Source organism: Tupaia chinensis, unplaced genomic scaffold (genome assembly GCF_000334495.1).
Source record: "Tupaia chinensis unplaced genomic scaffold, TupChi_1.0 Scaffold149537_1, whole genome shotgun sequence".
NCBI classification, from domain to species: Eukaryota; Metazoa; Chordata; class Mammalia; order Scandentia; family Tupaiidae; genus Tupaia; species Tupaia belangeri.
Window position 1 is genome coordinate 362075 of NW_006209381.1, and position 12417 is coordinate 374491.

Genomic DNA, 12417 nt, shown 5'->3' on the forward strand with positions numbered 1-12417 from the left:
GTGTGCCAGGTTTGGTTTTTTTTTGTTTTTTTTTTTTTTTTTGAGAGGTTTTTGCTATAGGGTGCATGTGCTTGCCAGACAGACAGAGACAGAGAGACAGAAAGCGAGAAATCACCCCCCAGGGGGGATGGCCACGCCGCAGTCCCTTCTCCTCCATTCTCCTCTCGGGATCTTGGGCAAGCACACACACGCACCCAGCATGAGTTTAAGCCACTGGGTCTGGGACTTGAACTGTGGTTGACTACATGGAAGTTCAGTGACAGCCATTATGCCAACTGCTGGTCCCAGGTGTGCCAGTTTTAATGTAATTTTTACTGGCCCAACTTAGGAGTGGGGAAATTGCTTTGAAAAAAATAAAAAAGAAAAAACATATCTAAATAAGAGAAAAAAGGCTTACACTATAAATTCATTCATTCATTCGTTCATTCATTAAAGATATATCTGAAATGCCAAACTGTTAAGTTTACGCTGACACTTTCTTTGGCTTTCCAAGAAGGAAGGAGTCATGAATCTTCATTGGCTTTGCTTTTACCCACTGAGATGAAGCTGGAGGTGCGACCTGGGACATAGCACAGAATAATATTGGCGACCCCTCCCCACCAGTAAACTTTAGTGGGAACCATCAAAGGGACACACTCTACTGTAAAGGGTGAAACAAACAAATTATCCATTGCTGAAGGGCGATTGAGAGAAAACTTGATGGTTGTGAACTGTGCTTTAAATAGGAAATACTTTTCACTAAGAATTCACAAACCAGTATTTGTCCATATGACACCAAACTGAAGAGAAACATAAATAGTTATTTTCAGCTGGTAATACCATCAGGAACCAGCCAATCCAAAAGCATACTTCTTGGGGCCAGCAGATGGCATAATGGTTACGTGCTGGACTCCCACATAGTCGACCACAGTTCAAGTCCCAAACTCAGAGGCTTAAAACACACCAGGTGTGTGTGCATGTGTGCCCAAAATCCTGAGAGAAGGGACTGCAGCATGGCCGTGGCCATCCTTGCTGGGGGGTTAGGGGGGTGATTTCTCACTTTTTGTTTCTCTATCTCTTTCTGTGTCTCTGGTGAGCGTATGTACCCTATAGCAAAAATCTCTTCAAAACCAAAAAAAGAAAAAGTAAAAGCATACTTCTCTGCAAAGAACACAACCTCAGACAAGACCTCAGAGCCTCATGAGTTTCCTAGCAATAATCCTAAACTTGAAAACACGTGGGTAGCACATACGTTTCCAATTTCTCATCTGAGAAATGGGAATTAATGTATTGATCTATTTCATAGGGTTATGAAAATTGAATGAGTTAGTTTATGAAAAGTCCTTAGAATTTGACACCTGGCTAATAGAAAGCATTCCAAGGACCTGATTTGATAATCTTCACTATTGTTATTTAGATCATTGGACACATTATCCCACCTATCTCACGATTGGGTTGATTTTTCTCTCTGTGTTCCAGATATAGAGGAATTCCAGTCATATCCATCTGCTGGAATTAAATCATTTTTATTATTCAGTTAATTACATTTATTATTAATTTTTATATTGCTGTAGGATATATGTGCTCACCAGAGAGAGAGCAAAAAAATTGAGAAAGCAAGCCACCAGGTCTGGGACTTGAACCACAGTCAATCATGTGGGAGTTCAGCACCTTAACCACCACACCACCTGCTGGCCTTAGAATTAAATCTCAACAGAAACCTAACAACCACACAGTTCGAAATTATAAGATTTCACATTACTGATTCCTTTACTAAGCAGCAGCAGAACTAAGAACGTAGGAAAAATTTAATGGGTAACCATTGAGCTAGCTAATTACAGAACATCTTTTTAGAATTTCCTATTTCCTTTCTTGTTTTTATATTATGTGCAGAGAGTGGCACTACCATCACCCCAAACATAGCACATTCCCACCCTTCACCACACATACTGATCAATATTCACCACCAACTTACTCTAAGCAACTGGGAAAATAGGGCTAGGACTAGATACTTCCAACCAGTTGGAAGCTTGAGACTGGGAAACTATAAAGCTCTTAAATTAACTAAACTCTATACGTTCTACTCTTCCTGTTCTAGGAGGTTTCATGCTGCTTTTATCAACCCCTACATTTTCCTTCACTATAGTTACAGCAGGGGAAGGCATTCCTTAACACCCATTTTTTCTTTTATTTTTTTAGAGAGAGAGATTTTTGAGATTTTTGCTATAGGGCACATGTGCTTGCCAGATAGATAGAGAGAGACTGAGAGATAGAGAGTGAAAAATCACCCCCGGGAGGGATGGTCATTCCACAATTCCTTCTCCTCCATTCTCCTCTCGGGATCTTGGGCACGTACACACATGCATCCAGCCTGAGTTTTAAGCCATGGGGTCTGGAACTTGAGCCACAGTCAACTACATGGGAGTCCAGTGGCATAACCATTATGTCATCTGCTGGTCCCCCATCTTGTTACTATAACCTCTTGAAGTTTTTTCTTGCTCTGAAAAATGGAATTGATATTTATCTCACGATATAGTTGTGAGAATCCAGGAGTACACATTTTCAAACAAAAAAAGTATTTGTTTTAAGGAACAATTACTTAGCTGTGTGATTCATATTCATTTCTGTCTCCTTGAACATCTAGTCATACTCAAGTTAGGACTTTTATTCATTCATTAGACAAATGGTCTTTGTCCCGGGCTCACAGTTTACTGAAATAAACAATCCCTGCTTCCCTTGATGAAATCAGATAAACTAAACTTTTAGATTGCACTCACCATATTACCATATTATGGCAGGGGATGGGGTGGGAGAAATTCAGTAAGTTCATGGAAAACATACATTGTGACCATATTATGGATTTCAAAATTTTTTCACCACAAAATAAACTCATACTTTAATTTCATTTTTTCATGAATTCCCCTTATATTCAGCTTGTAGATATGCCTCTAACTCACCTCCAGCAATTTCAGGAAGTTTCATTGGACATACGACACAACCAACTTGCTTTAAGTGTCTGATTAAACATAAGAACAGTACCCAGTACTTGAGACAATGGCTATGGCATGGTCTTTACTGAGGGTGCCCGTCGAGCATATTTTCATAGTAGTCCTTGAAGGTTTGAGTTTTGTTTAAAACTCTGCTTCACTCACTGGACTGTCCCCAAGAGAAGTAATTATGTCTTTTTTCATCTTGGTATTTCCCTCTCCTTTCAGAAATAGCTTAAGGTCTGAATTTAGTGGATGCTTGGTAAAGTAATTACGGATAGAACGAAATACTAGACAGAAAGGTAAAATGTTATATAGGCAAAACAACAGTTCAGAAACATAGCCACTGCTGGTCTTGCACCGATTCAGCAGACACTGAGTAAATGCCTGTCCTGCGTTACTATTAACCCTGCTAACGGTTACCATGTAGATTACGCTGCCTCACTTGGACTGCAAGTTAAATGCATCCTTTTGCTTTTCTCTTCTTTTCAGATTTAAAATTTAAGAGACCAGAAGCAAATGGGAGATGCATTCTGTGAAGTTATGGAAAGAAAGATTCATTTTAAACATTTAGGGATCCCTAGCCAACAGCTGGATTTGATACTAGTTTATTAACTCCAGACCTATGTATCTTTCTATATAAATTAAATTAAACCTTGGACACTGTGGAAAAAAATACTGAAAAAATATCCAGCTTCTCCAACAAGGGAAAAATGCCAGAATCTAAAATTGCTCAGCTTATTCTGCACTCGAACTTAATTAACATCTAGTTGGTTAGAAAATACAGCAAATTAGTCTGGTGACTTGCTCTTTTGTACAGTTTTTAGAAAATATAGTCATTTAACAGAACTGTTTTAAAATGAATCCTTCACTGACAGTTACAAATTCTGACAGCTGTGTTGCATGTTCATTGATACTGAAATTATATTTAAAATTTAAGTGCGTCTTGAATAAGTAAGCTACAAATAAGCATTTATAAACAACTTGGTTATATAAGAAAGCTAGTGACTACTATGCCACACTAAAGGAGTGGCTTTTACTTGTATGAAATTTATGTAAGACAGCAAAGACCCTGAATAGACTATAACAAATAAAAAAACTACTTCAAAAATAAGTTAGAAAACAAACATTCAAAGATCTTGTCACAAGTCAAAAAGTAAAATAGCATTTTACTATTAACCATATTATATTTATTTAAAAGCCAAATCCAGTATGAGGAAGCATGGAAATATAAATTTCAGAGAATACCTTCTGTTGGTTTTTTAATCAACTTGATCAATTTTACACAATGAAATAACATTAAGAAATACAGAAATTCAGGACCAGCAGATGGCATAACAGGTACGTCACTGGACTCTCACATAGTTAAACACAGTTCTAATCCCAGACCCAGTGGCTTAAAATTCACACTGGACATGTGTGCATGCGTGCCCAAAACCCCTAGAGGAGAATGGAGGGGAGACTGTGGTGTGGCCATCCCCCATGGCGGGGAGTGATTTCTGGCTTTTTGTATTTCTGTTTCTCTTTGTCTCTCTAGTGGGTACATGTGTCCTATAGCACAAATCTTTCTTAAAAACAAAAATATAGAAATGATGTGAATTATATTATAAAAATATGACATATTTTAAAGAAAGAGACGTAACTGTAAGAGACATGTTAATATCACAAAAACTTTAAACAGATTTAAAATATTAAGTCTTGCTAAATATCTCTCTATATATATTTAGTATGATGCAGCAGGGCTTAAGCAAATAAAAATAAAATGTTTATAAAGATAAACTTGGTGAGTGCTATTTGTCTGATTTTCTGTATTAAATGTCAGATATTATAAGAAATCCATAGGTCTAAGATTGCAAGTGCATTTTCAAATATAAGGCAATTATTACTCTTGAAAGCAGCAGCTTTTACTGTTTAAAAAAGCTAGTAGCAGCATGTAAAAATAAACATTACAAAACACTGAGTAAAACAACTTTTACCATGAAAAGATGAATCGGATTAAAAATATAAAGCACCTTTCTTTCAAAACCAACTATGGGTGAAGACCCCCATCTCAGAATAAACCCATCTAAAATCGCTCAAGCTTCCTTTACTTGAGAAAGAATACATCTGATTCTACATCTGACTGTGTTGAAAGAACACAGTTCGTGTCCCTAGGAAGCTAAAGTGCAGTGGAGGCAAATCATCGGAGTGTAGGACTCATATATATGCTTCTACATGGTTACTATAGTTACTACAGATGAGTATAGTTTTACTGGCTACACAGTCTTTCCTGACAAGCTGTAGACCACAGAGAAGTAGCATGCTCCCTGTGTTCCGTGGTTTTCTTTGCATAGATACAGATTTTTTTTAATGTAAATAGAAAGCAGCAAAAAAAAAAGTGTTAAGCAGTATCAGGCTTGGTAGTTTTTGTTTTTAAAAAGTGCTACACAAAATGTCACATTTCAGAATCTAACAACATCACTCTAATTCGTGCCATTAGAACAGACTGATGATTACTGGGATCTGCTCGAAAGAGAAAAACAATCACCTCTTCTGTATCACGTCCAGTGAGATACAAGAGTTCAATAGGCAATCTTAGAGATTTGGCCAGACACGTTTTATATATAAGGCATCTGTGACTAAGAGAGGCTCTGTATTACGCGTATAAATGTATTAGGTGTAAGCGTATTAAGTGCAAGCTTCTTAGAAAGGCACTGGTGTCTCTGCCTTGCTCAGGGATCTAGACTGGCCGTGGCCTGGTCAGCTCTTCTTCCGACACTCAGGTCCTGCCTCCTTGCAGGCAGATCCTGAGTCCTCCCCAGTGAGTAACAGGGGAGCAGCTGTGGACAATATAAATCTTATAACTGATTGAAATATGTGTGTATGTGTGTTTTGTAATAAACTCAAATTTCCCATTGAAATTTTAATAAACTTTGCATCATTCTGCAAACCGCCTTTGGTTTTGATTCCACGTGGACAAGTAAAATGTTCCTTGTTCTATAAAACGTATTTATGCCTGCCCCTTCTTTTCCTTTTAAAACCTAAAAATGTCTTTCTTTCCCCTGGAATCAAGTTTGTCTTCTATAACAGACTGCGTTTATGGACAGGAGAGAGGAGAGAAGCCATGTCACAAAGACTACTCTTAAAGCTCGCCATTTCACCACCTACTAAGGTGAAACTCTAGGATTCATTTCCCCTTATCTCCTGTTGATAGTATTTTCAAGACCATTCTGTATATGACTAATACACTTTCCAGGATGAACTCCTTGTCTACCAAGTAGACTCAACACGTTTACATTGCATTCTTATACTCATTCTCTTGACCTACCTGACAAATGTCCCATAAAAATAACATGCAAAGTAGAGAAATATATTTGCAAATACTTGAGCCTTGACTGTAAACCTAATCCAATATTCCCCAGATTTTTAATAATCATGATTGATGGTTTGCTTTGTGCCTTTATCTTGATGAACGCGGTGGTGGTGATCTTTCAAAATACATGAAGTCCTGAAATTGGAAGAAGAATGATATGTGAACAGATAGAAAGACAGATAGTTTATTGATTATAATACATACAATGTTATCTTGTATCATTTATCAAGGGAATTGTTCATTCCAGTGAAAAATAAACACATCTAATGAAATCTTTATGAAGAGGATCTAATGTGAAGAGTACCAATTACAAACTTGACCTTGTCGATAGACAGCCTGATTTCCATTTTGGGTACCACTGAGCTAAATATTATCATTAAAAGCAGGAAAAAACGTGCTAAATCTAAGATCGGTACAACAGCAAGGGGTACTTTGACAGGAGCAGTAAAGAGGGGGTAAAGGACATTAGCTTTAGAGTTATTTTATTTCCTTAAAGAATCCCAGAACAGACATTTTAGATTAGTGCACATGGTAAAAACATGCAGTAATGCCAAGTATACCCACTAGATGCCTAATATCTTCCAAATACTTTCCTGGCACTTTACTCACATCGTCACTAATACCCATAACCTGAAAAAACACAAGTTTTCTATCTCCATTTTACAGATGAGGATACTGAAGCTTAGATTATTAAACATTTGTGAAACAGTAATGAGTAAGTGCACAGGAAGTATCCGGCCTAGTTGCAAGTGTGTTCCCTTTCTACAACACCACACGGTTTCCTGTCAGAAAGAATTCCCTCAGGATAACTCACAAATAAAAGGCTTACAATGAGAAAGCACGCTCCAAAAATCATGGCTTTCATCTTCACATCCAGGTCCAGGGGGAAGTGAATGTCAAAGTGGTCAGCGTCCGCCATGGTTGACATCAAACCATTCCACTTCCTAATAATACTGCCGATGTGGGACACACCATCCAGGGACTTGACCTAGCGTGACAAGAATGTGGCTTTATGATGCATGAAAGATAGATGGTGTGGTGGTTGAGGTGCTGGATCCCACATGGCCAACTGCATGGTACACCTGCCAGCATGTGTGCATGTGTCTCCAGAATCCTGAGAAGTGAATGGAGAAGGAACTGTGGCATGGTCACTTTTTTCCTGGGAGGGTGATTTCTCACTTTCTCTTTGCCTTTCTCCAGCAAGTGCACATGTCCTATGGCAAAAATCTAAAAAATAAAAAATAAAATAAAGAAGGACCCTGGCACTTGCCCCAAGAAAAATACCCAAATATCCAATGATCACTTGGCAATAAGAATGATTGCATGACTTGCCCTCGATACCTGGCTTATCCACATGTTCTACAGTGCCTTTTTGATAAAATAAGCAATACTTAATGATACGGTAATACAAAATGAGAACTAAGAAAAGTTTCCTGGGTACCACAGATGTATTTGAAGAACCAATTTTAGCAGATGATAGGTCTTGCCGAATTGCAAGGCATTCAGAAAGTGTACTTTAAGAAACCCAGAAAATATTTCCAAGAATTCCCTTTGTCAGATTCATACAGTAATAAACATTTTGTAGCCATTGACATGAAGGCAAAACAAAAAGATTTTTTTTCCTTAAGAAAATGTTTCGATACAGTCTACTTTGAGTTTTATCCATTTTTGCAGCTAAGCTATTTCTCTGGCTGCATCTAGACTAATCTTCCTCAAAGTGGCAATTTGCAAACCTTAGGCCTGCTCTACAGGGTCTCTCATTATGTGGGACAGTTGTAAACCTAGAATCTATATTCCCACCCTGAAACTCTTTGGAAAAATGGGTAATTAAATATAGCCAAAAATAGAATAGTCTGTCAGAAGGCTTACTGCTTTTCATCAAGTACTGAAATAATAAAGAGGATTTCACAGTTTAGGAAACATCAAGCCATCTACTAACTAATTTTAAAAATTATCTGATGTTGACTGGTCAATCAATCTTTCTTCATACTGCTTTATTCATGCATATAGAAAAAACTGCCTAAGCCAGGCCACTCTGAGGTCTGTGAGCATGTAAAAGGAAAAATTAGTAGGAACATGATTTATATATATGTTTACCTCAAAAACAGAATCGGACCCACAGCCGTAGGTAGAGCATGGTCCACGCACCCTCAGGACATTCTCTTTCTTCTCATTCTGGATGCTATACACCGCCCTGCACAAATTCCAGTGCTCGGCCACAAACCCGATGGTGCTGCCAGGAGGACACTGTACCTCCAGCTGCCAAAGAGTCAGGGACAGGGGTTAGGATACATGTACACATGCATATACACATACATGTGCATCATATACTCATATACATCCACACATACATGCATAGACACATACATACACATACATATACATACACTCACAGACATACAGACGTACACACAGAGACACAGTTTGTAAGCATAAACATATAGACATACACACAGACACATATGCACACACAGGCACATATATGTACACAGACACATGTGTGGACATGCATACACATACATGTACACAGAGACACATAGATGTAGACATATAGGCGGACATACATACACATATATATGTACACACAGAGTTGTGCGTACATGCACATATGTGTACACAGACATGTATGTGCATGCATACACATACACACGTACACATGTATATGCATAGACACATGAACATACATGCACATGTGTGTATACAGAGATGTAGACATACATGCATAGTCACATGGATTTACATGCATAGATACATAGGTGTACATGCATAGACTCATATATGTACATGCATAGATATATATACATAGACATATATACATACCCACATACACATATATACACACATAGACACATACATATATACATATACTCATATACACAACATAGATGTGCTCTTGCTTATTCAAGGACAAGGGATATGAGAGTTGGAAGAGAAAGTCTCCCCTCTGCTCTGGACCACTTTTAGGGGTATAGTTCAGTGAGCAGCCTTACAGCATGAGGTGCCGTTTCCCTTGGAACAAAGAGCGGGCTTAATTACTGCTTGTTACAAAATGGCGAGGTGTCGGAGCTCAGTGCTCGTGCATAGCCTGGACCGTCCCCTGGAATTTGGGGACAAGGAGCAGCTACACAAAACGCTGCTGCTCCTACTGCCACTGTGTTGGAAGAAAGGTCTCTGCTGCTGATGGAGGGCTCACAGCAACAGGCTAGCATCTCAGATTTCAAGTTAAGCAAAACCAAATCCTAGACATGATTATTACAGAAAATAAAAAGAGGTAAGAGGCATTCTAGAAACTGTGTATTGTGAAAACAACTGAGTGTATGTAGAGGTGTATGAAAGCACTTTAAAAAAAGATGTATTTAATTTTATTATTATAATTTTAAAATTTGCTATAGGGCACATGCACTCACTAGAGGCAGAGAGAGAAAGTGAGAAAGCAAGCTGCCAGATCTGGGACTCAAACTGTGGTTGAGCATGTGGGAGACCAGCATCTTAACCACCATGCCACCTGCTGGCCCCGAAAGCCACTTATCTAATTGCCTGAGAGTGCACACGTTTCTGCATCTGTGTGTGAGAGAAAAAGACAGGAGTACTCCTGCCCCATTGGGAGTGGTTACTCTGCAATCCTTTTCCCTCTATTTAGCCTTCTCATCAGAATTTTGGGTCCACACACGTGCCTGGCATGTTTTTCAGACTCAAGGCTGAGATTTGAACCACCGTCAGTTATATGGAATCTGGTTCTCTTAACCACTGTGTTTCAGGGCTGGCTCTTCAAAGTCATCCTTAAAAAGAGTTTTAAAATATTGTCCACTATCTTGTTTTAACTAATTATTTTTACATTATTACTTCCTGAAGAACTAATATCAGCCTATATAATCACAAAAGAGACATAAAGATTAAATTATTTAGTAAAAGGCCAAAGTAAAAATTCTATTGAGTATTTCCCTAGGGTTAACTGTACTTTCCTAAGGATTTTTAGAAAGGACAACACAGGACACAGAATAGGACTGCAAACCTTTGCAAGTTGCCAGATCAGGACATTATTGCTCATGTATAAAAATTCACACTAATTCACAAACTATAAATTTGATAGCTTCTTGGAACTGATATCTCACATAACTTGAAGCCAAAGAGGTTTTTAAAAACTAAAATTAAATTAATTACTTTACAATATTCATATCATGAGGCTGGCAGGTAGCTTGATGGGTAAAGGTTCTGGACTACCACATGGCCAACTGCAGTTCAAGTCCTGGACCTGGCAGCCTGCACTCACTCTCTCTGGTCAGAATTGAAAAATAATGATAATAAATAATTCTTTTTTAAAAAAAAAAATTAAACCATGATACACTAATCAGCCATAAAAAGGAATGAACTATTGGGGCCAGTAGGTGGTGTGGTAGTTAACATTCTAGTTAGACTTCCACATGGCTGACTATGGTTTGAATCCCAGATCTGGCGGATTGCTTTCTCTCTGTCTCTCTCTCTCTCTGTCTCTCTCTCTCTCTCTCTAGTGAGCTCATGTGCCTTGCAGCAAATTAAAAAATGGTAATGATGACAAGTAAAATTAAATAAATAATTCTTTTAAAAAAAGGGAATGAACTATTATGATACAAAACAGTTTATATGAATCTCAAGGTAATTAGCCTAGTTAAAATAAAAAGCTAACCTTGAAAGATTATTTATTATTATAATTGTGTATATATCAAATTTTTGATAAGATGAAATTATAGAGAGACAGAAAACAGAGTAGTGGTTACCAAGGTTTAGGGATGAAATGAAGGGAAGAAAGTGGGTGTGGTCATGAAAAGGGGTTTTTGTGGTGATGAAAGTGTTATTTATTTATATTATACTGGTGGATAAAGGAATCTGTACAGTTAATAAAATGGCATGACTGGGAACCAGCAGTTAGCATAATGGCTATGTTGCTGGACTCCCACGTAGTCGACCGGTTCGTGTCCCAGACCCAGTGGCTTAAAACTCACGCCGGGCGCATGTGCGTGCATGCCCAAGATCCCGAGAGGAGAATGGAGGAGAAAGGATTGCAGCGTGACCATCCCCTCTGGGGGGTGATTTCTCACTTTCTGTCTCTATGTCTCTCTCTGTCTGTCTGGTGAGCACACGCACCCTATAGCAAAAACCTCTCCAAAAAAAATAAATAAATAAAAATAAAAAAAAAATAAAATGGCATGGCAAACATCAATACAAGTGAAACAGAAGATAGCTGGAACCAAAAGATAGCATAATAGTTACGTCACTGGACTCCCACATGACCGACTACTGTTCAAGACCTGGACTTGCCAGCTTGAAACTCACCCTGCACACATGTGAGTATGTGCTCAAAATTCCAAAAAGAGAATGAAGGAGAAGGGATTGTGGTGTGGCCATCCTCTGTAGGAGGCGATTTCTCACTATCTATCTCTTTCTGTCTCTGACTCTCTAGCAAGTGCACGTGCCCTAAGGCAAAAATTTGTCAAAAAAAAAATAAAAAAAAGAAAAAAGATCTGAAAAAAAAAATCTAGAGGGACCAGCAGTTAGCATAATGGCTAAGTCGCTGGACTCCCATGTAGTCGACTGCGGTTTGTGTCCCCGACCCGGCAGATTAAACTCACGCCAGGCACATGTGCATGGATGCCCAAGATCCCGAGAGGAGAATGGAGGAGAAGGGATTGCAGTGTGGCCATCCCCCCGGGGGGGGGGGAGATTTCTCACTTTCTGTCTCTCTGTCTCTCTCTTTCTCGCGAGCGCACACGCACATAGCACATAGCAAAAAAAGCTCTCAAAAACAAAAGAAAATCTAGATAATGTTATAGGAAAAAAGTTTCCTAAATTGGACTATTTGCAATTTTAATTTCCTTTGTTCTGGCTTCCTATAATTTCAAAGGCTACTTTTATAGGCTTTGATTTAAAAAACTCAACTCATAAATATGAAAAATGCTTATCATATGCAAAAGCATTGAGCATAAGAGATTCACTTTAAATATAAGGTTGCTATTATGAAGATAATAACGGCAAAAAAATAACACATCTGAGAACAGTAGATAATATTTATCAAGCATTATGCTATTTGCTAGGCACTGTACCAAGCAAATAACATTGATTCGT

General features: G+C 38.3%; 1 protein-coding gene across 2 annotated transcripts in view; it reads right to left on the minus strand.

Annotated features, from left to right (window-relative positions):
* Window positions 1-5380: 5380 nt before the first annotated feature.
* The window catches only part of PLSCR4 (phospholipid scramblase 4), a 40926-nt gene continuing 33889 nt past the window's right edge, over window positions 5381-12417 (minus strand). For both annotated transcript variants that reach the window (XM_006171409.3, XM_006171410.3), the window contains exons 7-9: window positions 8416-8577; window positions 7148-7306; window positions 5381-6453 (exon numbers count right to left, since the gene is read on the minus strand). In XM_006171409.3, the coding sequence (XP_006171471.1) occupies window positions 6406-6453; window positions 7148-7306; window positions 8416-8577 (369 nt within the window). In that variant the 3' untranslated portion in view covers window positions 5381-6405. The remainder of the gene's footprint in view (window positions 6454-7147; window positions 7307-8415; window positions 8578-12417) is intronic.